At 49.9% G+C, this 25,616-nt stretch overlaps 1 protein-coding gene across 1 annotated transcript in view; it reads right to left on the reverse strand.

Annotated features, from left to right (window-relative positions):
• Window positions 1–565: 565 nt before the first annotated feature.
• LOC119090067 (translation initiation factor IF-2-like) overlaps window positions 566–25,616 on the reverse strand; it is a 41,819-nt gene continuing 16,768 nt past the window's right edge. Inside the window, exons 2-3 of the mRNA XM_037212862.1 lie at window positions 7,914–8,016; window positions 566–1,042 (exon numbers count right to left, since the gene is read on the reverse strand). Of these exons, the coding sequence (XP_037068757.1) occupies window positions 566–1,042; window positions 7,914–8,000 (564 nt within the window). The 5' untranslated portion in view covers window positions 8,001–8,016. The remainder of the gene's footprint in view (window positions 1,043–7,913; window positions 8,017–25,616) is intronic.

Here is a 25,616-nt window from a genome sequence, read left to right on the forward strand (position 1 = left end):
GCCACCCACAAACCTGTTTCACGCCAAGCAGGGTTGGCAGGTGGATAGCGTCTCAAGGAATGTCACAGGCCAGCCCGGCACGAATGACGCTCACCGCCGCCGCGTCATGAAGCCTGACGTGGGCTGACTGGCAACAGGCGCAGAAGCGTCCGCCTGATCGTCGGCTTCAAACGCACTCTGTGGGGTTTCCGTGACTGGCACGCGCGGTCCGCTGGTACGCGGACGACCCAGCCGCGAGGCAGCAGCGTTCCTCCACCAGATGAATAACGTGTGATCACCCGCGACGGTCGGCGTCCTGCGCACATTTCCCGCTATGGCACGATCACACGTCACCCCACCAAGCGGTGGGGCGCAGCAGGCGCAAGGTCTCCGGCTCTCAGCAGCGATCTCCCGTATTGTCGTTTGATTTCGAAGCATTCGCTCCCATCGCGCCGCCCAGCCGCTGCGGAAGGCCAGCGGGTCCACGCTTTCGTCCGGTCGCCACCCAACCTGCTCATTCGGCCGTCGTCGGGGCGGCGACGGCAGCAGCGGCGTCGTCCTGTACGCGGCGTGGTGCTGCCCGGGGTCACACGACCGAGTCGGCCGCGCCACCGCCGCAGCCGCAGGCGCCGCTGGCGTACTCGTGGCTCGACGCTCCCTGCTCGCTGGACGTGACGCCGCCACCGCCGCTGGGCCCGCGGGTCGGCGTCTCTTGCGTGCTGGGTGTGACGCCGTCGCGTTCGCCAAGCTCGGGGAAGGGCGTTCCCTGCGTGCTGGGAGTGACGCCGTCGCCTCCACGGAGCTCGGGGCAGGGCGCCCCCTGCGTGCTGGCAGTGACGCCGTCGCCTCCACGGAGCTCGGGGCATGGCGTCCCCTGCGCGCTGGGCGTCACGTCGATGGTGACGGTGGCGATGGGCGGCGGTGGGGGCGCCGGGTCGCTGTTGTTGCGCGCCATTTGTGGCGCCGCCACCAGGTAGGCTGACAGCGATGAGCAGCGCCGACTGTAGGGCGACAGCCGCCGCTCCAGCGGGCAGTGTAGCTCGAACGGAGAAGCCAGCATCGGCTGCAATGGCACACCAGACGGATCACAGCACGGCTGGACCGCGGCGGCAACGGCGAACCAAGTGCTGCGCAGGCTCGACTGCGGGGCGATGCTGCTCTAGTTACTGCACGGAGCTGGTGGCCATAACAATAATACCTGGTTTACCGCGCGGGCCCCGCTGCGACTGGAAAGGGTCTAAGTTGTCACAGACGCCCAACTTTAACGGTAACGTCGCTCGGGCTCGGGCGCAATCGCACCAGCAGCCGGATTACAGAGGCCTGACAGACATAGCAAAGGCTTCCGACGCACAGGGTGCAAAAGCAGCGATTCTCAGGCGCCGCACAAACAGCAACGGTAGCTGCCGTGCTTCATCATTTCTGTCACAGAGCAGCGTTCCAGCGGACAGAGTTGGGTCCGTGCAGGGGACTGCCGGCCATCCCTTATCTGGGAGTGTAAGAGGAGTTACACGCATGATGCTCACGTTTATTGGCTTATGATATGTTTCAGCATGTTCTGGACTCGAATGGCTGGCAATCACCGAAAAAACGTTCACGAAGCTTCCTTCGTTTTTACCTTTCAAAGCATTTAACTTTGTTTACCATGTGTCCGATCTTCGTATGCTAATCCCAGGAGTTCTACCATATCTAGTTGCTTGTGTTTATTTCTGCCGACCAACGCGCGCATAGAAACGACCACTTGCTTTCGTCATATCTGAGTTTGGCCGCGCTCTTCTGCCAGTCAAGCCCGTATAGCTAACGCATTGGTCCCGTAGCGACAATTTGCTATTCCGCAGCGGCCACAAAGAGCTTGGCTCCAGGTCGGCTCTGACAGAGAGCGGCCACAGAGAGCTACGCGCAAGGTCCGATCCTGACAGAGAGCGGCCACAGAGAGCTACGCGTCAGGTCGGCCGGCTGACACTGGTCGTGCTTGGTGGTATGCAGATGGCTTTGCCCTGTGACCACTCACCGCAGCGAGTATCGGCCAAAGGCCACATCCCTCACCAGCATTCTGAGATTACTTTCACTTGGGTAGAATGGTGATGTCACTATTTACAGAGAGGTGGGAATATTCTATAACTGCCGACATGTTTAACACGTGCCCGGGTGGCTGGATGGATACCCTTCGCTCGCTCAATTTGACCCACCGCTGAGATCTCGAGAACTAAGGAAGCTAGAAACAAAAAAATTCAGGGTGCGTTGATCTGTAGGTAAATTCACTTAGGCCAAAGTTTCAGGTTCCTAGGTCATGAAAAACGGGTCGATTAAGGTCAAACATGGTCAAATTCCAAGTTGGTGTTCAAAGTGCTCCCAGAACCTAGATAACCGTTTCTAAGCAAAAGGTCACATGCTCATTCAAGGTCGGTCACCTTGCTTGACCTTTTGAAGGTCATAGTGACAAGAATCATACAAGATTGCTTTGAATTTTGCATTTGAATAAGCGGCAAAGATTACGCTAGCCAGTATGTTCCTGAAAACAAAATGTTAACCTGGGTCATTTCATCTTCTTCAAGATCATGAGTTGCAGTCCACAACCCTGCGCTTCTTGAGACCTCAGCGCCCCTAATTCCTTAGCTACATGCCTGGGAAGATGTGCAGACTATTTCGGGGAGACTTTTTCAAGGTCCGGATAGCGCGAGATGGCCAGCAGAACCTGTGCTATGCTCCACAGCTCGCCGTCGCGTGAGTGGAGGCTGGTCTGTAGAGTTCTCGCAGGAGTGGAAGCTATGTGACTGGTCCACGCCAGTAGATCAGTTCGGCGTGGCCCACGGTCCCGAAGCTAATCAGTGAGATGGCGAAGACTTCACTGTTGTGGGTAGAAGTGGTTAAGGCGTCTGCGTTAACTACTGCGCGTCTTGGAAAACGGAGGTAAGGGGCTCGATTTTCCGCGGTGTTCGCTCTTCCTGCCAGGGTGAGAGGCAGGCGACGCTATGTAGCCTCAGCAGCTGAGTGCGTCGTAAAATCCAATGACGACAAACTGGTTTCGATTAGAGCCGTTCGGCCAGTTGTGACAATTTCAGGGCTGAGGGATGAAGGATAGTGGATAGTGGTGCGCCAAAACTACATGAGCTGGGGGCCTCCGCCGGGACTTGGCCCGCACAAGGGCCCCTATGCGGAGTATGTGCCCGCCGCTCGTACGGGGCCCCGTACGAGCGGGCTCGAGTGGGCTCAAGGGGCACTTAAGCCCACTCGTGACTGACGCATGCAGTTTCCTCCGGATACACGGGGTGTTGTAAGAATGCAGATTGAAGCGAGGATGAGGACTGAAGGGCTCACGTCCTCAATATTGACGGTGCAAACAGGTTCTCTTCCTCTTTACCGTTTGCGTTGGTGATAGCCCATTTGTGCCCGTATCCTATAGATGGCTAGAGATAATCCGCCCGGTGCACGGGTGGCGATGGTGAAAAGACATGTTCGAACCAACAGATGTGAAGCGTGGGACGGCGTGGTGAGGGGGCCGGCGGCGCCAATTGTCACCAGCTGACCGGACAGGACGGGCGACGGTGGCCACACGACTCGACTGAGCCCGCGTATGCGAGGCGTCATGCACAAATAGCACGGGTTTTGACTCGGCTGCGAACGCAGCGCGGCGGTTTGTGTGACTCAGGATGGCTGCCGCTGGCATTTCGCCCCGCACGCGGACTGGGTGAACGGTCAGTGACACACTAACAGCCCGAATGAGCACGCGACCAGCACGCTGGACACTCTTCTGGGTACTTCACCCACGCTCGTGTACATTCCATAGGTCGCAAGTACATGTGGGCTTCCTACTTCAGTGGACATTATATGAAAGGGGATTTGAATTAGATTGGGTGGTGTATACGTTTGCCATCCTGTGTAGTACGTACATTCAGAGCTACATTACATTCAGAGCTACATACGAGAGTGCGGTGCAGAAGCGCGTAATGAGCACCACATCTGCCTCCCAGATGGCAGTTTCAGGAATTGTGGCTCTTTCATGACGTAAAGAATATTTAGATCCAAAGAAATTTGTGACCCTATACTATTGACATCTAAGACATGTTCATTCGTACCCCATCGTTTGTACGACCCACACCATCATTTCACATCGCCACATGTTAAGCGCTGGCTGGCACGACAGCCGTTCACCTCAGCGCAGTGGAGGGTGCTGCCACCCTGTGGGCGGCAGGAGAAGTGTGATGCGTGGGACATGGGCTGCCTCACGTCGCACTAGGTTCCACGCCATGCAGTTGACAGTCGAGGCAGGGGCGGATCCAGGGGGGGGGGGGGCACGGGGCCATGCCTCCCCTTGGACGCCGAAGGCGCCAGTGGGGTCCGAGGGGCCATAGCCGGCCGAGCAGGTGCAGGTTTTCAACACCGAAGCAGCAAAACTGGATATATCTGGACTTCCAGGCGACCAAAGACAGCTGTAAGCGAAAGTGAAAAGCCTATGAGAAGTCAACAAAATTATTCAATGATTGGAAAAGATGTAAACTGGAAATTCTAAGCCTCATTACACTGTCTTGGGGCCCCATGCTGTTTCCGGGGCAAAACAAACTTGAGTTAGTTCCTAACAACCATCAAAACCAAGCATGGACTTGATTCCTACACTTAAAAGGTCATCCAAGAGCACATCTAGCCTGTGCATTTCTTTACGAATTAGCGGAACGGAACGGAACGGATTAACACTGCACCGTGAATCGGTGCTGGACTCTTGGTGGAGCTACGCAAGTAAAGATAGGATCTCCCTTCCCGTGCTTTTGTTGGTGGACTCTGGACTCTTGGTGGAGCTACGCAAGTAAAGATAGGATCTCCCTTCCCGTGCTTTTGTTGGTGGACTCTGGACTCTTGGTGGAGCTACGCAAGTAAAGATTGGATCTCCCTTCCCGTGCTTTTGTTGGTGGACTCTGGACTCTTGGTGGAGCTACGCAAGTAAAGATAGGATCTCCCTTCCCGTGCTTTTGTTGGTGGACTCTGGACTCTTGGTGGAGTTACGCAAGTAAAGATAGGATCTCCCTTCCCGTGCTTTTGTTGGTGGACTCTGGACTCTTGGTGGAGTTACGCAAGTAAAGATAGGATCTCCCTTTCCGTGCTTTTGTTGCTGTGGAGAGGACAATAGCGAGATTGTGCGGGATGTCGCGGTTACAATATAAGTCCAACCTTATTTTTGAACGGTTCGAAATGACTTCGAAAAACATTCGAGAGCACCATTTCACGATAGTTGTTCTCGCGTGCCAGGCGTCCGCTGCCCGGTGTTAACTGCAGCAGCCTACGTCACTTGCGTTCATTGGCAATGCAACCCCCGCCATCGGAATCCTTGTTCGTAAGATTGCGAGCACGCATACTTATAACTTTTTATGTAAGCCGCTTTACAACTTAGTTCTGAACAAGGATGAACGTAATCGTTTGTATTGGTCACTTTATGTTTTGCCTGATTTTGATTCGCCCTATTGAGTGCTACAGAAATCCCTTGCCTTTTCCGCGCAAAACGCCCAGAGTGTAAAACACTGGGGAACACACTCTATTTCCTGTCAGGGACTGAACGACTATTCCGTTATGGAGCGGGCTGTCTACTCGCTGTAACGCCGGCACTAAAGGGGCGGTGTCCCCTGGTCCATACGGAAGCCCTCAAGGGGATCAATCATACATTGTCTGACACCTGACGTCGAAGGCCCCCTGGCCCAGGCATCTGGCTCTAGATCGGAGGGAAAGCCCTCATTGACGCAACGAGACACCTTATCACCGCAGGTGGTCAAATCATTGGCACAGAGAATCCAGTTCGAGGGCCCTTGGCTGAAATGAAATGGAGGGCCCCGTTTGGTACTGGGGGCACTGGCAAACACAGTGTCTTTGACACAGACTGACACAGGGTCTTTCCGTTGTCTCATCTGGTACCCCCCATCATAAGTTCTTACATCTCCCTTCATTACCTGAGGACCCCGACCAATGCAAGATTCCCTATGGCATTTAGCGTCCCAATCTTGTCCCTGTTCAACAAACGTTTCCCTGGCCGACTTCTTGCTTCTTGCTTCTTGGTGACACAGAACCATCTGTTGGGTTCTGTGGATCCCTGACCGACAAATGAACCCTCACTGTTTCAGGGGTCCCAAACTCCCCATTAATGCTAATCGCGGGTCGCGGTCTTGTCCCTGCTTGATAAGTGAGCTCCCAGGGCTCAGACCGACACAGAGCTGTCTGTTCGGTGTTGGTGATCTATAACCGAAATACAAAAAAAAAACTCATTGCCCCAGGGTCCCCAATCGGTGCGAGGCCTCTAACTGACATTGGAAGGCCCGGAGGACGGGCTCCTTAATGTGATCCACAGATAGCCCTGCGTATCCTCTAATCAAGCATTTGATCGTCGGGCCCGAGAGGCCCTTCGGGCTTCTCTGCGGGCCCCTCGAACACCGCCCACACCGAATCTGGGTTCCTTGCATATATAGAACCCTTGTTGGGCAGTGTAGTGCTCCGATCGACAAAGGGGCCCTCACTGATTCACGGGCCTCGTCCAATATAAATCGCAGATTCCCGCCTTGTCTCCGCTGGGAAATGGGCCTTTAATCCCAAACCTCACGCTAGGGCAGTCTGGTGGTGAGTTCGTCTCGTGTCACGGCCGCCAAACCTTCACCGCAGCGGCGTGCTTCGCAAAATAGGGTAAGGGCGGGAAAGGGACTGAGCAGCGAAAACCCAGCCCTAAATACACTTAAAACATCTTTCCCACTGATCTACCACGCTTTCTGTCTCGGCGGTAGATGTTATTGGGCATGGAAGTAGTTTTGTTTGGCATCCGGCGTCGAAATCAGGTTTCGGTCATTGACGTCGGGTCGATGTTATGCTGTTTCAGATGTTGCTGGACGTATATGACTTCGGAAAAAGTGTAAGTTCATATGCGCGACCATTAAAGACTGCCACGTAAACCTCCGGCTGGTAGCTGCAACGCTACCAGCCGGAGGTTTACAGTTGTGTTAGCAGTTGCGTTACAGGTCCATTTTACAACGCAGCTCATATGTTAGGCACGTTCGACACAGCCGGTGTTGTTTGGTTGGTATTTTGTTAACATTTTTAACCAGTTTGACGTTTAAGGACATCTTTATACTTTCAAAACATGCATATACATAATCATCTCGAAACCAAAGCATGATGACAGCGACATCAGTATCATTCGGCTTGCCATTCCATTACTTGCCTAGAAATAAGTTCGTCACCTAAGCTAAAACAATAATCATGAAACGGTCTGACCTAACCGCAACCGTGGGTAGATCACCTGGCGCCTGGACCTTAAACCCGTGATGCAATCGGTGCATGGATTCAAGTAACATGGGCTTAGAATTGTCTCAAAACGCCAGTTCACTGTTGAACGGGCGCGGTATGCTATAATGGGCGGTGCCAAATGTTGATATGGTTTCCGGTGACCTCCATAGGTCGCGTCTTTCAATGGCTCCGAACAGACGAGAGTTGTTAACGTAACATTACGTGTTCTATGCCTCCAGAGAATGCCTTCCTTTTTCTTGGCTTCCTTTAAAAAAAGAAAACCAAGTGTTCCGGTGTTCCGTCGGCATAAGGGTACTGCGCTGATATAGCTGCCAACAAAATAAATCGTTTCTCGCGAAATGCCTTGGTGCGCCGAGTCAGAGCCTATTGTTTATCGTTGGTTCAACCCTCGACAGCATCGAAGTAGTCGTCGATTTCTCTTGGAATATGAATATCAAACTGGTCTTATCTACACACACGTCTTTCATCTACCACATTGATGGCAAACAGATTCCAGGTTTATGGGCTGACTACCCCGTTTTTAATCCAACCGTGACCAGCCATGTAACTCAGTGCACAATCGCCACGGCTCCCTCTCCCCCCCCCCCCCCCAATGTGGCCCGTGCGTCGCTGCCTGGCCGACGGCGCTGTATGGTGGCCTGCCGTTCCGGTGGCTGACTCACCTCCGCCATAGGGCAGCTGGGCCTGTGCGCCGCCAGCTCCGGCACCGGGTGGTGGTACTTGAAGTTGTACTCGTACGGCTCCAACATCCGAATCTTGCCCCACCTGCGGGGAGGGCACGACAGTCCCGTCACATGTCAACATTTCAGACTGCGTGCGCCGCACAGTCGCGGTTGAACACGGCCCGACTGAGATTGTCACGCGTCGGTGTCAGTATCAGTACCAGTGTTTTGGAAACCATCCACATGGTGGCTATTCGGTTTCAGGTCACACAGGTGCGGCACGAAAAGGCACACACAAAAAGTACACCAAAGTGACCACAGAGCTCAAACAGACTTATCGATGCACTATGGGCCGGGTCAGATCAGTTGTCAGTGGTTAAAATCGCATCACGTTTGGGGTCTTAGCGCGCTCAGTGTTGGGGCACGGTGGACGCACGATGGCAGGCGGTTTCAAGCTGCCGCGGCTCGATACGAGAACGCCCTCTACGTGGTGGTCAGTTGGTGTCTGGGCAAGTGTAGGCTACCTCTGTCCGAGGCGCGCGATTCACCACTCGAAACGGCGGCGCATGGCGCAAAAAGCGAGCGGAGCTCCAGAGGCGCGCCTACCTCCTTCAGCGCCCTAAACACTTGCCGCGGTACGCCACCACGACCGGGATACTCGACCATCCAAAGGAATTTAGGGCCGGAATTATATGATGGCGTTTTCCTGGAGCCGGTAATTATCTTTGCAGCAAAATGGATTTTTTCTCAAAATTTTGTGTAGTTAACTATTGTTCGCCCCACCCCACACGCACAGGCAGCACGTGAAACGAGGAATACTGCAGTGGGCGAGGTTAAAAAAAACTACATCCCTGCCTAGAAAACACAATCCCCCAACTGACCAGTAGACTACATCCCTGTAGGTTAGTTATGTTAAGCATGTCTATCTGATAATTTTAGTAGATTAGTCTCACCATCATCTAGCGTTTGATAGATTGCTCGAGGTCATCCGGTTCATCAGCTGTTCGGGAACAAATCCAAACAGGCAGGATTATATTGAAAGAAGAAAGAAGCCATGGACATCTAACAGTGAGGTTTTTGGAAGAGGCCCAGACCTTGGACACCTGATCGCGTTTAGCTGATGAGAGTCTGTCTGCACAGTCAGACCAGTGAGCTAGAATTGCCTTTGAACTAGGGTGGGAGTGAAAAACTCGATCGCAAAAAGACCTTACGGGAGTGAAAAATTCAAGTCACAAAAGTTGGAGCTTATGAGTCAGTGAGAGATGCTCCGGCAAACAAAGACGTATATTTCAAGTTGGCATGGATGTAACACCATAGACATGACATTTTTTTGTTGAAAACATCTTAGGAGGTCCTTACACTGAAACATAATGCATTAAAGAATAGTAAGTTCATAATAACGTGATGAGCACTAAAAACTATGTAACACCAATGTTTTGATGCTGCGCATTGCACTTACGTCCCGCTGGACTTTTTAAGACAAAGCAAAGCAACGGAATTCAACAACAAAAGCAACACAAAATTCAACAAGCATGAAACATTCAAACAAAAAAGCATTTGACTGCTAGGGGCCAAAGTGCGAATCGGGAGGGGGCAGTGGCCCACTCAAAAAAATATAAATCGACAACCGTGCAACAAAGCACGTCTCAAGAGGCACCCGGGTGGCCGGTTGAATACCCGTCGCTCAGTTGGGGGTCAATTTGACCCCTAAGATCACAGAAATTAAGAAAAGCTATGGACACCAAATTCAAAGAGTTTGTTGACCTGTACGTGAAATTACTTGCGTCACAATTTAAGTTTCGCTCTTTATTACCTTCGGGTCAAACAAGGTCACACAAGGTCAAACTCTAGATTGGTGACAAAGTGCCTCTACACCCTCTCATGCAACTGCCGTGAGCCTAGATACCTGTTCTGAGCAAAAAATCACTGGTGCCGATTAAAAGTCAGTGACCTTGTTTGAGCTTTGAAAGGTCATAATGACCAAAATCATACAAGACTGCCTTAATCCTTGCGTTTTAATAAATGTCAAGGATAACGCTAGGCAGTATGTTTAAAAACGTTGAACTGGGCCATTTTAAGTCAACCTAAGGACCTATTATGACGTTTACAAGATCTATGAAACATGTACAATGCGGTTTCTGTTATCGGCAAGCTAAAAGTGAGCAGCGGAAAGTACTCCATACAGGAAGCTCTAGAGTAATAAAACGGCCTGGTTTTGATCTTGGTGTGATCCTCATACTTTACCCTAGATCACTGGAACTTGTTAATTTAACCTTTGTGTTGATATGAAACTACCTCAGAGACATATGGCCTCGTCAAGCACTACGTTGTAGCATTAGATTGAATGTTCTCCTGGAAAGCCTTCGCTGAATCCATTGCTTAACTTTGGCCCGCCGTAGGTCAGCGACCTTACAAGATTCATCTGAATGTTTCACGCCAAACGAATTGCTATTCAATTGTTTGCAGCTATACAGGGCTTAAACTTGACCCAACCCGAGCGCATGTTCACGGATTTTCAACGGGAAGACGGCGCGGATTCCGTTTTGCCTCGTCTTCTCCCCCCGCCGCCCGGCGACTGGTGGTGCAGAGCTTTGTTAACTCTTCAATATATGAAACCTATTGGAGAGAGCTAAATTGCCGGGTTGTCATAGTTACCAGTTTTTAACAGTTGTTTCTTGGTGTGCACGATATCAATTATCCGACACATCCATGCCATTCGGCAAACAGTATCCAGGCAACATCCATTCTCCCACTTATCATGTGTTCATCGTCATTTCAAGTGTAGAGGCAAATTTCCGCGACTGGGAAGGCGTGTCGGATCGTTTACATTTTAAAATGTGGTCTGAATAATCCAAAGCAATCTTAAGCGTAAGGAATGTCCAAAATCGTTTCAACGTAACAAGTTTTAGTCTGAAGAAATTCCGGCAATCGTTCTTGGGTGTAGCTGAAGGGATTACTTGCAAATGAAGGGCAAAATATTTGAATTTTGGTCGGTGTACTCGATTACGCTTTGGTTCCAGATTGTAAGCTGAGAACAAACAATGTGTTAACACACTGGACATCAGACCTGGTCACGACACATAGATGGCCTGACAGACTGCTTGATCATTTCAAATGTCACAACAAAATGTGCACCCTGAACTGTGTGGTAACCGACTCGCCTAATGAAATTGACAATGAACATTGATGCACGTACATACCTGTCGCGCGGCCACATTTTTCTGACCACTGCGAGAGAAGCATGCAACCGTTGTTATGCAACTATCTGCGATGAATTCGACGGCACGTTCCCATTGCCACTGGCAACGTTTCTGCCTGAGGGATCAGCCGAGCGGCAGCCGACTTCCTGAGCACCTTGATGTGCGCTGTTAAAATAATGCAAAGGTCACGGATCGGCGGCCCGGTCCAGCAGCTGTCGACCCGACCCGACCAACACAAATTTTGCAGATCCGTCGATGAAATCCCAAAAACTGGCAAATGCATGCTGGTTAAGTGTTTTTCGTTGACTGTAGTGACAGCACGAGTGGTTGTGCCACGTGGCCGCAGAGTCCAACTGCACTCGGCTTCGGACCAGATCCTAGGACCATTTCTAATATATATAAACGATAACTCACAAAACAGCCCGTGGAGTACATTTTTCTTAACGTAACGTATGCTAACGCTAATAATGGCCCACAGCGCATTGTAGCCAACGCTGCTCGTTTGTACAATAAAGCCACTGAAGGTCGAAAACGATGTAGATAATGTTTCAGGTGGTATTTATCTTTCCATTGACGTTTATTATCCTGTCTTACCAGGATACATTGTAATCAAAAGGGAGGGTTTGTTAAATGGAATGTTCCATACTTGAATATATTGAGGCAAGCGTCAGATATGACGGCATAAGCTCACTTATAACTCTTGCTATTCTTTTGAGTAGAAATAACTATTCCAGACAATGCAATTCCCCTACTTTGTCATTATGTTCCTCAATGCGTGATTATTTAATTGCCCCATCGTATCTTGCACAATGATGGAGAGCCCATTGGCGACCAGTATACCTGGAAATTGTGCTGACGAATACCGTATATGAACGACTCAACATTAAAGCTTTATTGGCATGGACCGCCGGATGGGCACTGGAATAGCCGGATTTGAATGACGTCATTAGGACGTCCTAGATGCTTTGGCAACCTTGGAATAGTCTGCGCGAAAAAGTCTGCACATCTTCGTAGGTGCGTGGCTCAGAAACTAGACGGATTTAGGTGTCAAGAAGAATAGGGCTGTGAGCTGCAGCGAATAATCGTCAAGATGGTATTTTAATTCAAAACCTCACACAACGCTCCCTTTAAATTATTACTTTACGAGTGTTATATTCGTAATAACTACGAGGAAAACAAAACTTCTTGTGTTATGTTACACAAAACGTAATCCGTGTTATAACACTGCATTGCCTCCACAATATTGGTTGAATGGCAATTGACGGCCGTTTCATCTGAACAGCGTGCTCTCGAGCGCCAGATATGAACGACTCAACAACTGTATTTCGTCTTGACCTTCAGCGCCGCATGAACAGTGAAATGGCAGGACTTTAATGGCGTCACTATGACGCCAATGGGTGCTCGGGTAGACTTAAGATAGCCTGCACGAAATAGTTCTCACATCTTGGGGGGGCGCATAGCTCAGAAACAAGCGGGTTTTATGTCTTAAGAAAGGCAAGGCGTTGAACTTCACCGAATGATCTTCAAGATGTCTATTCAAGTTCAAAATGTCATACCAATGTGGAACACTCCCTTTGAGTGCCTGCTGTGAACCCTGGCTAGGAAAAGTGAGGCATCTGTTGCGGCCAAGGCGTGGCGATTGACAGTCCAAGTGGAGCGCGAGATGTCTGACGCCAAGTGTTTGGGCTGACGTCTGACCGGGCAATCGGGGCGATAGAAACAAGACGGAAAGTGCCAACTGGTACAGAATGTTATTAATTTTTGTTTGCTAGCAACCCATCCCAAGCACATGTCGCCATATAGGTACGCACATAGCTTACAACATTACCATCATTACGGCACAGCAGAGCGCAACGGCACACTTCTGCCGCCCGAAACGCCGAAAATGCCCTGGTTGTGGCACTGATTCAAGTCTCGCTGAAAGGTGTTAATGACGTCACAGATTCGCCACATATCATAACGCAGACAGCGCCACGTCTCCAAATGCATGGCGCTCGGGGCTCGCTCTGACCACGCTCTGACGCCGCTCTCTGCAGACTGGCAACACCGTTTGCGCTCGAGACCGGGCTCATTTCCGGACCTGTCGTGTCCAGCGCGCACACGAAGCCGGCCATGCAAAAGCGAGGAAAGGGCGCGGCATCGGTCGAGCAAAGGAGCGCGATGACAGGTGGGTTAGGGGAGAGTCGTACCGGTGAGGTGGAGGGGCCTAGTCATAATTTACTTTGTTGTGTTCTGTAAGTCGTTGATGCCTGGTATTAGGAATGGGGATCGGTGGTGTCTCCCTATTAAATCCCACGGGGTCCAAAGATATATTTATTTGTTCTGTTACAGGCTAACAACGGTCATGGGTTTGTCTATCCTTTACAGCTTAACATAGTTTTCGTGACACACTTCTTTGCGCGCCGTTTTGCTTCCCTGTTCGCGGTGCATCGACTTCCAAACCATGTCAGGCCGTAATAGAAACAGTCAATATAACTGGACCTCACAGCGACGCGCGTGGGCTAAATGAACGAACGAATGCAGCTGCGTGGGTGTAACGAATGCTGGGTGGGTGTAACGGCGCAGTCCGCGGTCCGGCGCCGGCGGCGCGTCAAACAGGATCGCTACACCTGACCACGGCCGGCCCGACATCAGTGCATCAACCCAGCACCTCACCAGGCAACGCGCGTCGCTCCGTACGGAAAATGCTGTCCATCAGCCCAGATACAGGCGGTGTCAGCCCAGATACAGACGGTGTCAAGTCTCTTGTCTAATCCAAGGGTGGCGAAAGCGTATTTTTTGTCGCCGAATAAATTTCTAGAGGCAAAATTGTCGCCAGCGGCGCACTGCGATGCCATGTGACATAAAATAGTACTGAGGTCCATGCATAGAAGCGTCACCAGGAATCAGCATATCACCAAAAGCCTCGTTCATCATCATAATTTTCAATATCATGTACACAACCAAAAATCCATTTTGCAATGTCCGTGGAGTCACGTCAGGATGACTACTGCTGCTAGGAAAGCAGGCAAACCTGCCTTGGACTACAGGATAGCTAAATCACAACAGCAGTCTTCTTTCATCCTCGGGGCTTGCCGGGGCCCCACGACTCAACTCGATCTACTGTTGGCTTTGTTTTCCCCGACCGTCTAGAAAACAACCATGAAGGACCTCGATACCCAGGCCAGCAGAATAAATGGCGGAGTTAAAACCGGTGGCAGGCAGCCTTGGAGATGGCGTCCAATATGCAAGCCTCCTCGAGGTCATGCCCTCTTATGAAAATCACTGTGCGCTTCGAGCCTCATCTCAGCTGTCACCAAACTATCCATCATACCTTAGGCATGCTCCAAGCATGGCCCAACATGTGTTGCCTGGTGGGTGCCTTTTGCCGTACCCCAACAATTTGTAAATTGCATTAAAATACGTCAATCGTATTAACTGTATTCAAAATTGTGTTTAAATATTGTATTTAATAGTATAAAAATATGCCAATAACCTTATATCAAACTGCTAGTTTTTCTGAACAACATAGTCACCCGGGCAGGAGGGGGAAGAGCGATGCGATGCCCGCTCCTTCTCCCCCTCCAACGGATTTGTGAGGATACCAGTCCGGCATATTGTGCAGTCTCGCTTAAATCTTTGGTAACCTCTGGGGCATCCATTGCGCGTGTATTAACACAAAAAAACGTGTCCCTTGCTATGCTGTTTCGCGAGCACTGCAAGACGAGCCAAGGAGACCAGGGACGTTGGGCGGCAAGCGACGATTTTGCGAAACGCGCGCGGAGCTGGCACTGCTACATTAACAAAGTCCTGCATTATAAATATGGGCTCAAAACACAAAAAACTACGTACAACTGTGCTTATAATATGTGCAACCGTGCAATTGTGCTTATAACGAGAAACCCGCACCATTTACGTTCCATGTTTCTACGCTGCATGGTTTTGTACATATGAACATGCAAAGCTGAAATAGTTAAATCTCCAGAGACATTTGACCGCAGACTTGAATTAGTGGGGTCGGTTAACAACAGAGTACTTCTTATTAATCGTTTACCTTGTTAATGGCAACTTACTATTTTAATAGCAAAACTCAACTGTGTTTTACTCGCTGTTTTTTAACACTCACTGTTTTTTTTCTGCCAGGCTCTACCTTTCTTAGTTTGCAAACGGAAGGAGTTCCCCCCCCCCCCCACCCATCAGTCCACGTCATGAAAACCGGCGACGCATAATCAGGGTTAAAATTGTCGGCTGCCACCATTTTGATTTGTTTTTCATCGCTGATTTAAAATTTGCATTTCAAAGAACGGAAACATCAGCTGGTACAGAACAATGACACATTGCGTCATCAGCATTTAAACATTAATAGAAATTCCATCAACAAGCCAAAATTGCCCAAAAAAGCTAAATAGCACGCAAATCTAAGATAGCCGGCGATACTTGCTATGTCTAATGCAGGAGTGTGAACTTAAGTCAATTTCCGGGGCCAAACCAGCTTCCGTGTTAGGTTGGGTACTGCAATGCTGATTTTTTTCTCCCCCAGCACTTTAAGCTGGAGGATAAAAAAAAATGAGAAAAAAGCTAACTTCAGCCCAAAAACATCTCTGACCTTGATTCATTGACCATGACCTCTGGGCTGCTACCTCCTCCTAATCATGCGTGACAATTGACAGTCCTGTCATTATGCCTCTACCACATACACAATACTCATTTCTACTATCGACGTAGGTTGCACGTAAGGTAAGCTGTCTGCCTTCATAACCTGCACTTAAATTGTACAGTGATTATGCTAGGGATTTCTTCAGGTCAATGTTTCAATGTAGTGTCAGCAAAAACGGCAATGCAATATACAAAATTTTAATCCATGCATACGTCATGCCCACAAGTGCAAAGAAGCCATGCATTTGGATGAACACTGCGGAATGACTCGCTTCCAGAGCTTTGCTGTTACAGTAGGGGTGCTATCATCAGCAAATAGCCAACATTGTCCTCAGAGATAACCAAACGTCAGTCTTTCACCGAACCCAAAGGGCAGTTTGACGAAGAAAACCCACAAAATCTAGTTGTGATAAGTCTTGGTAAAGAGGAGATGACATTGGGACTCGTACCCTGCACCTCTCTCCTGATGGCCTTCCTTTGCTACATCGCCTCACTTCTCACTTTCCGTTGCCTTCTCATTGCTTACATCATTGACTATCATAAACACTTCTAACCATCAGGAATCATGTTAGGAAAAGGTTGAGCGGTGAAAATTGCTCTGATGTGAACAAGACATTGATGAAATAACTGTGATGAAATAACAAGGAGGGGCATAGATTTCCGAAAAACTGCTGGGGGGCATTGACAAATTTTGAAACCATTCCCAAAAAGTGGATGTCTCCCAGATTGGCACACTTCTTCACAAACTTGGGGGGAAACAGCCATAGTCAAACTGGGGGGGGGGGGGGGGGGCTTGAAATAAAATAAAGCACACCCTGATTTATAGATCTATGCGACTGGTACCTTCTCAATCAGGACAGGAGCAAAAATGGCTTAAACTGGCAATTCAGAGCCATTATTACCTCCTGTCATTCCCTTTCATGAGGAGGCCATCAGATTTCAACATCGAACACATGGTTCATTTCAAAGGGGAAGCTTGGTCGCTTGTGTATGCTGCAGGGAATCAACAGCCTTGTCGATGTCATGAAAAGACGGTTTGGATAATCACAGCTCGATTTCTACCTTGATCGAATCATCTCGCCGACTTTCTCTGACCTATCAATGACTTTCGTCGCTGAGGACAGGATGCTGCGTCGCGGCACCGCCAGCGAAGTAAACCCAAAAATTGAATGTTAGGCGGGCGCTCACGACACTGCAATGCGAATACCGCTTGCAAAGTCTCAGCGCATTGAAAGTCAACGCCCACCTCATATCAGTCGCATCGCAGAAATTGAAACATTTCCTTGCGGCTACATGAATCTAAATATTTTGGGGTTTTTTATACTGTCTAGTTTGGGACTCCGATAGTCGTCTAGTAAAAACAGCGAATCGGCCGACCGGCTGCGTCATAGGAAATACACTGATTTGTCGCCAATCTGTCACCGAAGCGAGCGACCAACTACAAATCATGGGATATTTTCGTCGCTGGTTTGGGATGAAACCTAAAAAGAACCAAAGATGGTGCCGTCGGGTACAGTAAAGAGCCTACGAAAAGGTTTGCTGGCGTTGTATGACAAAATGTATTACAATAAAGGCGTAATATCAGTGTATGGAGACCTCATATTAGTTTTTGCATAGATTGCTGTATTATTTCGTCATGGCTGTTACCAAGATTGTCTGTCAAAACACTTCATCACCATGCTTCTCATGAATATATACACTTCTGCCGCCGACCTTATCCACTAAGTCGGAGATTTTACCACCCCTGTTCTGATCATCTTGGCCGCTCCCTAAGGATCCGTGCGAGGATCGGGACGAGTCTCCGTCAGTGGGGACCGGAAGACAAGTGTCCAACCTGGAAAACTCAGCATCGCTTCTGTAGGCGTTCCATATAATTGATGCCCTCAAAGCGACGATGCTCAATCCAGGTTTTTTTGGTGGAAGAGGTTCTGCTTGTAAGTGATGAACATGCCGAGCAGCTTGTACATAAAAAGCCTCCACCGGCAACACTAAATGACGTTCGTGAGCATGATTTCCAGGTATAACGGCGTTAATTAGCCTCCACCAATGTTGTGAAAGCCACGCGGTGTTCTAGCACGGTTATGTTTCATTAAGTTGTTTGGATAAGAGCTCTTTTGATCAGAAATGATAATTTCAAGGGCACGGTAAGAAGGAGACTGGATAGACTGACCGGATTAAATGAGCAAACCAACCAACCGTCGATTAAATGGGCACCAACCGTCGAGGATGGCCGTCACCATGCCCCGACAATCGCCCCCAACCATCAGATGGGGAACGACCAACCGAGAGGCCCATGGAGGCCTGTCTTGCTGAGCACAAGAGGCTTCCAGGGGTCTCTTGGCTCGCTGGCGCACTTGCCCCGGTTAAGCAAGGAGTCGCGACGATGAAGGATGATGGCAGAAGGACAATAAGAGGGCCAGGCGCTTGACACGATGGATTTTTGATTTTTTAAATTAGAGCCCTCTCCACCAGAAACGACTATTTCAGGGGTATGGGATTAAGGAAAATGGATAACAGTGGGGCAGGACTACATGCGCCGGGGGGGGGGGGAGGGGCAAGCACCGAACCTTAGCTCGCACAGGGACCCCTCTGCAGGGTATGCGCGGGGCGCACGGTCGGGGTCCCTCCGCGGAGCTTCCCGACCCACTCGTCGCTGGCGCACGCAGCCTGCCACAGACGAGCGGAGCATCGCGAGGACGCCGAATAAAGCAAGAAAGAGGACCGGATGGTACAACACGATGAAAGGGAATGTTCCCCATTTGTATGACATTTTGAACTGAAATAGCCATCTTGAGGACCTTTCGATGCAGTTCACGGATATGTCTTTTTTTCGGACCCACAACGCTCTGGTTCCTGAGTTACACCCCCGCAAAGTACGAAAAGTCTTATTTAGAGCCTATTTCAAACTCGCCTTCTGATCAATGACGCCATAGAATCGTCATTAGATCCCGTGATATTACAGGCTGTTTTTTTTCGTTCATGGTCAAAACAGCATGGCCACTGCTACATTCGCAAAGCCGATGATGCTGCACATGTACAGCCAGCGGAAGATGATTGGCTGTTAGTAAGACTTTACTGCTGAATGCGCGTCGCGAACACAGGCGTGAGCAATTTCGGGTTGTGCGACACTCGTCGGGAACGGGTCATTTTTCCTTATTTCTTGGCCCCAGGTCAAAGTTATAAAAAAGAACGCTACTGGCTGCCAAAAAGTACGGCACCCAAAAAATGGACTCACTCCCGAAGTTACAAAAAAGAGGATGCGGCGGCAAATCTGTCTTTTCCTCCTGCTGGCGTTGTTTTTTCTTCTACTAACGTATCTCTTACAGATAGCTCGGTTAGCGTCTTGTGTACCGGGCGCAGAACCTTGCACGGGTTTATGGGTTAGCAAGGCATTATGAAATTAGGGAAATATTACATTAATTTTAAAAGTATATTTCTCTAAGTATTTCACACATGTGGTACGACAAATTTAAGTCTTGAACAAAAAATTGTGTGTTACAAGAAGAATCTCTTGAGCCGCATTACCATGAAGCGCCGTTGGGACTTTTTCAAAAGGAGATCACGGTGAAGTTTGGTGCTGTGACTGAAGATTTGTGCGGAAATTGTGAGAAAACCTGCAATTTGATAGTCCCGCGAGCTGTGCAAATGTGAGATCACACTTATTTGACAAGAGTGTGAATCGGGGGCTCGAAATGCGTGTGATCACTGGTGGTGCGTGCCTGTGGCTTGTATTGGTACTGATGTGATGGGGAGTGTGCATGCGAGGCTTGCTCTTCTGAGAGAAAACATTGTTTTGGTATTATTCTACTGACTCGCAATAAAATGTGATATACTGATGCCTGATATATTGATGCTTATTGGTATTGCTACGTTGGACGAGCTCGATTTAATCTCTAGCAGACCAAAGGCGTTCAATAAAAATAGGATATATTAATCACAGAAGGATATAGGCATGAAGTCATCCAAATTTCCCACATCGCTAGACCATGTTCGGTAAGAGTACACGGCGGCTATAATCCCCACGGGGAGGGGGTAACAGTCATCGGTAACAACAACGGTCACTAAAGATGTGTCAACATCGTGAATAGCAATGCTGACAAGGACACGCTGACGTCGTTTATATCAACGAGAGCTGAGGGTAGAAGAACCGGAGTCGGAGTCAGAGAGAACGGAGGGAGAGGAGCCAGCTACGTCGTGAATATCAACGAGAGTTGAGGGTAGAAGGACCGGAGTGGCAGTTAAAGGGAGCGGAGGGAAAGGAGCCAGCTACGTCGCGAATATCAACGCCAGGTATTGCCTCCTCTTGTCAGATTAAAAGACAAATCTGGTGCCAGCACTTCGAACGGCGCGTCTCGGGAGATTGAGACCCCCATGATCAAGTGGACCCGCCAGTCGTCACATCTATCAACGACCACGGATCCTTCGCGGGGACTTCCAGACCGCGTCGACGGGCTGAGGCTTTTCCATCTCGAAATATCTGTAGATCAGAAAAAAAACATTCAGCCAAGTGAAATTCGATCATCAGTCACTACGAAATTACCGAACAGAAGAATGAACGCCATATCGATCCGGAGGGCGATGATTCCGGACTGGTCTTGACCTACTCAGGACATGATCCGAATCTGAGATGGATGCTTGGTTAACATTTACTGGCACTTCTTGTCCCTCATTGCCAGGTCATGTTTTCAGGTAGGAGTGGCTGCTGGCTTGACTTTCCAGAGTCTGTTAAAGTGGACAATTGTCTTTTTTCCATGATCCTTCCGTATCCTGTACGTAACGTCGAACAGTCCTTCCAAAACCTGGTACGGTTCTTCCCAGTCCGATGTCGGTTTTGGACAGACACCCTTTTTCCTGACCGGGCCATATGACCACACCTCATATCCAGGGCTGAGTCCTCCTGGTGCGGTTTTGACATCATATCTTTTTTTCATCGTATCCGCCGCCAGATGAAGCCGTTCTCGAACGACGCGGTGGACCTCGTGCAGTCACTGCCTCAGTGAAAGGGCAAACTCTGTAGGCGTCTCGTCATTCGTATCAACGGGTGTCCGACCCAGAGTGATGTCGACTGGCATGCAAAGGTCTCGTCCAAGCATTAGAGCGGCTGGAGTGTATCCCGTGGTTTCGCGCTCAGCAGCTCGGTAGGCCATGATGGGCATGGGAAGTTTCAAATCCCATTCATCAGGGCTGTCTGCGCAGAACTTCGTCAACTCCTGACCTGGAGGCCAGTTAAATTTCTCGACCATACCGTCGGATTCTGGATGCAGTGGTGTTGTGCGGGTTTTTCAAATGCCAAGTAGTTTGCACGACCCTTTGAAAACTGCGCTTTCGAAGTTTCGTCCTTGGCCGGAGTGTAGTTCCAGAGGCATGCCAAAACGGGTGAAGAATTCGTCTATCAGCGTTCGGGCGACCGTGACCGCTTCTTGGTTGGGTATTGCGTATGCTTCTGGCCACTTCGTAAAGTAATCCATGGCCACAAGGACGTAACGGTTTCCAGATGATGCCACCAGCAGCGGCCCAGCTATGTCTACCGCTACGCGTGCCATGGATTCGCCTACCAGTCGAACCTGCAGGGGTGCTCGATGACGGGACTTCGGTCCTTTCTTCGCACAGCACACAGAGCATGTGCGACACCATTCTTCAGCATCTCTGCGCATTCCTATTCAGTAGAAGCGCTTCCGAAGGCTCTGAAGTGTCTTTTTTATGCCGAAATGTCCAGCTGTGATCGCATCATGACATTCCTTCAGAAGAGTAGCTCTCATTTTGCGAGGCACTACCATGAGCCATCGTGAGTTACCATTCGCTGTTTCCCATCGTCTTTCCAACGTTCCCTTCCTCAAACGGAGAAGATCCCACTGTTCCTAATAGTGCTTTGTCTCTGGATCATGTTTCTCAGTTTCTTTCCATGTTGGCTTAATTCCCTTCTGAAGAGCAGAGAAGATCGGCCGAAGATCAGCGTCATCTTTTAGAAGTACTGAGGCGTCAAGACATTCAGAACCAGCCTCATCGCGGTGACCATCCGCCAACCGGGTATGTTGATAGTTGTCTCCCGACTCTTCTTGTGTTGGACGAGCGACCCTACACCGTTTCTTCTCTGATGTGCCACCACACTGCTTGCATTCATCATTGCAAGGACGTCTGCTCAATCCATCAGCATTCATGTGCTTCCCTCCCTGGCGATAATGAATGGCATAATCACATTGTTCAAGCCTGGCTACCCAACGCGCCATCTGACCCTCTGGATTCTTTACTTTCTTAAGCCATCGCAGGGCGGAATGATCCGCTCTTAATATGAACGTTGCCCCATACAGGTAATGATGGAAGTGCTTCACTGCATCAACGACCGCCAACAGCTTTCGGCGGGTGACGCAGTAGTTGCGTTCTTGTTTTGAAAGTGTCCTGCTGTGGTACGCCACAGCATGTTCCACTCCCTCCAGCTTCTGAGAAAGAACGCTCCCCAGGCCACAGTTGCTAACATCGGTGTCAACAATGAAGGGTTTCGTAGGACCCGGATGGCCGAGAACTGGAGGTGACATCAAAGCCTTTTTCAGGTCGTTGAAGGCATTGGCACACACTCCGCTCTAAACGAAATGGTGTCGCTCGGCAGATATTTTAGGACGCGGTGCGACTATCAACGCAAAACTGTTTACAAATCTCCTGTAGTAGGCACAGAAACCTAAAAAGCTACGAAGTTGCTTCATGTTGCTAGGTACTGGCCAGTCTGCAACAGCAGCCATTTTCTCTTGGCTTGTTTCCATCCCCTTTTCAGAAATCTGGTGGCCAAGATATTGGACCCGCTGTTGGAATAGGAGACACCTTTCAGGGTTCAGTTTTAGTCCAGAGTTTTGGAAACGTTCCAACGCTTGTTTCAGTGGCTCTGCTTCTTGATGGAAAGAGTCAGCGTACACAATTACATCATCCAGGTATACGAGAAGAACCTTCCAGTGAAGATCAGCGAGTACCACCTCCATCAACCGCTGAAAGGCTGCTGGCGCGTCGCAGAGGCCAAACGGCATGACTCGAAATTGCCAGAGCCCTGAACCACTAGTAAACGCTGTTTTTGATCTGTCCTGTTCTGCTACCTGTACTTGATGGTATCCAGACTTGAGATCGAGAGTGGAAAGCCATTTGGCTCCCACCAGTGCGTCTAAGGTGTCGTCGATTTTGGGGGAGGGGATACGAGTCCTTCTCTGTTATGTTGTTCAGTGATCTATAATACACGCAACAGCGTATGGAATCGTTCTTTTCTTTGACCAAAACCAAGGCAGATGACCAAGGGCTGGATCATCTTTCAATCAGTCCTTGCTGAGCCATATCTCCGACAAGTTTTCGGCGATGTCTCTGTTGTGTAGTGGCATCCTCCTTGGCGGCGTTTTGGGCTTGTGATTGCCAGTGTCTATGTGATGGACAAAGACGTCAGTGCTTCCGAGGTCATGATCACCACAGGAAAAGATGTCTTCATATTCCAGCAGTAAGTCCTTTACATCCTGCTTTTGTCCTTCTGACAGATGAGCACTGTATCGAACAAACATCTCCTCTAGCTGCTGGGGTAAAATGTCTAGTTTGGTATTTCGAATCTCCGTTTTTCTGATTGCTGGACGTTCGACAATCTCTACAGATTGACAGTTGCCAATTATCTCGCCTGCCTTCAGTCTGATGTGCCTGTTTGTGTACTTCGCCACTGAAATCGGAAACGTATCGCCTCCGTCTACCACACATCTGTTGATGGTAGGACCCGTTTTCGGCATCGGACTTGCTTCCACCATGACTTGGCGTGGAGAGCTGCCATCGCTTTTACAGGTGACTAGCATTTCACGTCCAGGTGGGATCCGAACTGCTCTCCGAACCTTTACCCAGAAGGACTGAGAGTCACCAATGCTGTCCCCAAGCGTGAGAGGAACATTCACGCCGCCTTAAGTCATGAGCGGTTTTCCAACATGGATAGTCGCGGCGTGTGATGACAGAAAATCCATACCCAGAATACATGGGTCTACCAATTCATCAGAGACATGCACTGTATGAGCGGCGGCTATTGTTCCAACCAGAAGGGCCACCCGCACTGGCCCATACAGCATAGTTTTTCTCCCAGCGACATCACACAGACCGTTTTTCACTTCAGGGAGATCCCTATCTGAACAGAGTAACTTACTTATGAGTGTTTGATTCGAGCCTGTATCGATGATCACAGAGCAAGTGTTACCAGCAACTGCTCCATTTACCCTGATGCTGTCAGACAGGAGCACCCGCCGGCTTCTGAACGTAGAGGGGAGATGTTGGTTTTGCAAGGCCGACGCCCTCTCCGCGGAGTCAGCCTGCCTCGGTTTCCCCGCTTTCTGGCTTGATCGTTAGGCTGTGCTGGCCTTTGTCTTGTGCACGCTCTGTGCAGATGTCCAGTACCCCCACAGTTCCAGCATCGTCTACGCTGTTGTGCGGAGCGGGGAGACTTCATGAATCCAGTGCTCCGTCCCGCCTCAAGCGCATTCAATCGATGGAGAATCTGCTGAACTGTCATCTTGCCGGGCGGTCTCTGATGTTGGTTTCCCATCTGAGTTGGTGTTCGCCTGCCTCGCCCGAAACCCCGCGTCAGGTGGTTGCAACGAACAAGAGGCTGTTGACCTTCGGCGGATGCATTCATATTCCAGTGCATGAGCCAGTGCGTCATGCATAGAAGTTGGGTTTGACTGTCTCACGCTCAACTGTATGTCAGCATCAAGAGCATCGATGAACTGGTCACATCCCAGCGTGGCACGGGAGTCCAGTGAAGCTCCCGGGTACACCTTGAGCACGAACATTTCTACATCCTGAGCCAGCACCGGCAAAGGCTCGCCTGAAAGACTCCTCCTATTCCTGAGCTCCGCTAGGAAATAGTGTTCCTGATGTGCGTCCCCGAAGCGCCTATCCAAGGCCTGCGTGATTGCATGATAGTCACGACGAGACTCCTCTGCGAGACATGTCAAGATCTCTAAGGCTGCACCTTTCAAGTTTGTCGCAAAATGTACAGCCTTATCGGCAAGAGTCCATCCGTTGTTCTCAGCTATGATTTCGATTTGAATTCGATACGCTGCCCACGAGCTACTTCCATGGAATTCAGCTGTTTAACTGTAGACTGCTCTTCTTCACTGCTTTCCCCTGGGTGCGTGTTTTCAGTCTGACTTCTGGACACCCTTTTATTGTCCTCGTTAAAGGCCATTGTGATGAAAAGCCAAATAGATATTTTAAAATGGCAATGCAAGGCACTTTTGACACCAATGTTATGTTGGGCCGGCTCGATTTCATCTCTAGTAGACCAAAGGCGTTTAACCAAAATAGGGTATATTAATCACAGGAGCATATAGGCATGAAGTCATCCAAATTTCTCACATCGCTAGACCATGTTCGGTAAGAGTACGCGGCAGCTATAATCTCTAAAGGAGGTAACAGTCGTCGGTAACAACAACGACCACTACAGATGTGTCAACATCGTGAATAGCAATGTTGACAAGGACACGCTGACGTCGTTTTGAAGAGCTGGGGGTAGAAGAACGAGAGCTGAGGGTAGAAGAACCGGAGTCGGGGTCAAAGGGAGCGGAGGGAGAGGAGCCAGATACATCGTGGATACGGAGAGCTGAGGGTAGAAGGTCCGGAGTGGCAGTCAAAGGGAGCGGAGGGAGAGGAGCCAGCTACGTCGTGGATACCGAGAGCTGAGGGTAGAAGGTCCGCAGTGGCAGTCAAAGGGAGCGGAGGGAGAGGAGCCAGCTACGTCGTGGATACCGAGAGCTGAGGGTAGAAGGTCCGGAGTGGCAGTCAAAGGGAACGGAGGGAGAGGAGCCAGCTACGTCGTGGATACCGAGAGCTGAGGGTAGAAGGTCCGGAGTGGCAGTCAAAGGGAACG

This window comes from Pollicipes pollicipes, unplaced genomic scaffold (genome assembly GCF_011947565.3).
Source record: "Pollicipes pollicipes isolate AB1234 unplaced genomic scaffold, Ppol_2.1 Scaffold_3087;HRSCAF=3621_pilon_pilon_pilon, whole genome shotgun sequence".
NCBI classification, from domain to species: domain Eukaryota; kingdom Metazoa; phylum Arthropoda; class Thecostraca; order Pollicipedomorpha; family Pollicipedidae; genus Pollicipes; species Pollicipes pollicipes.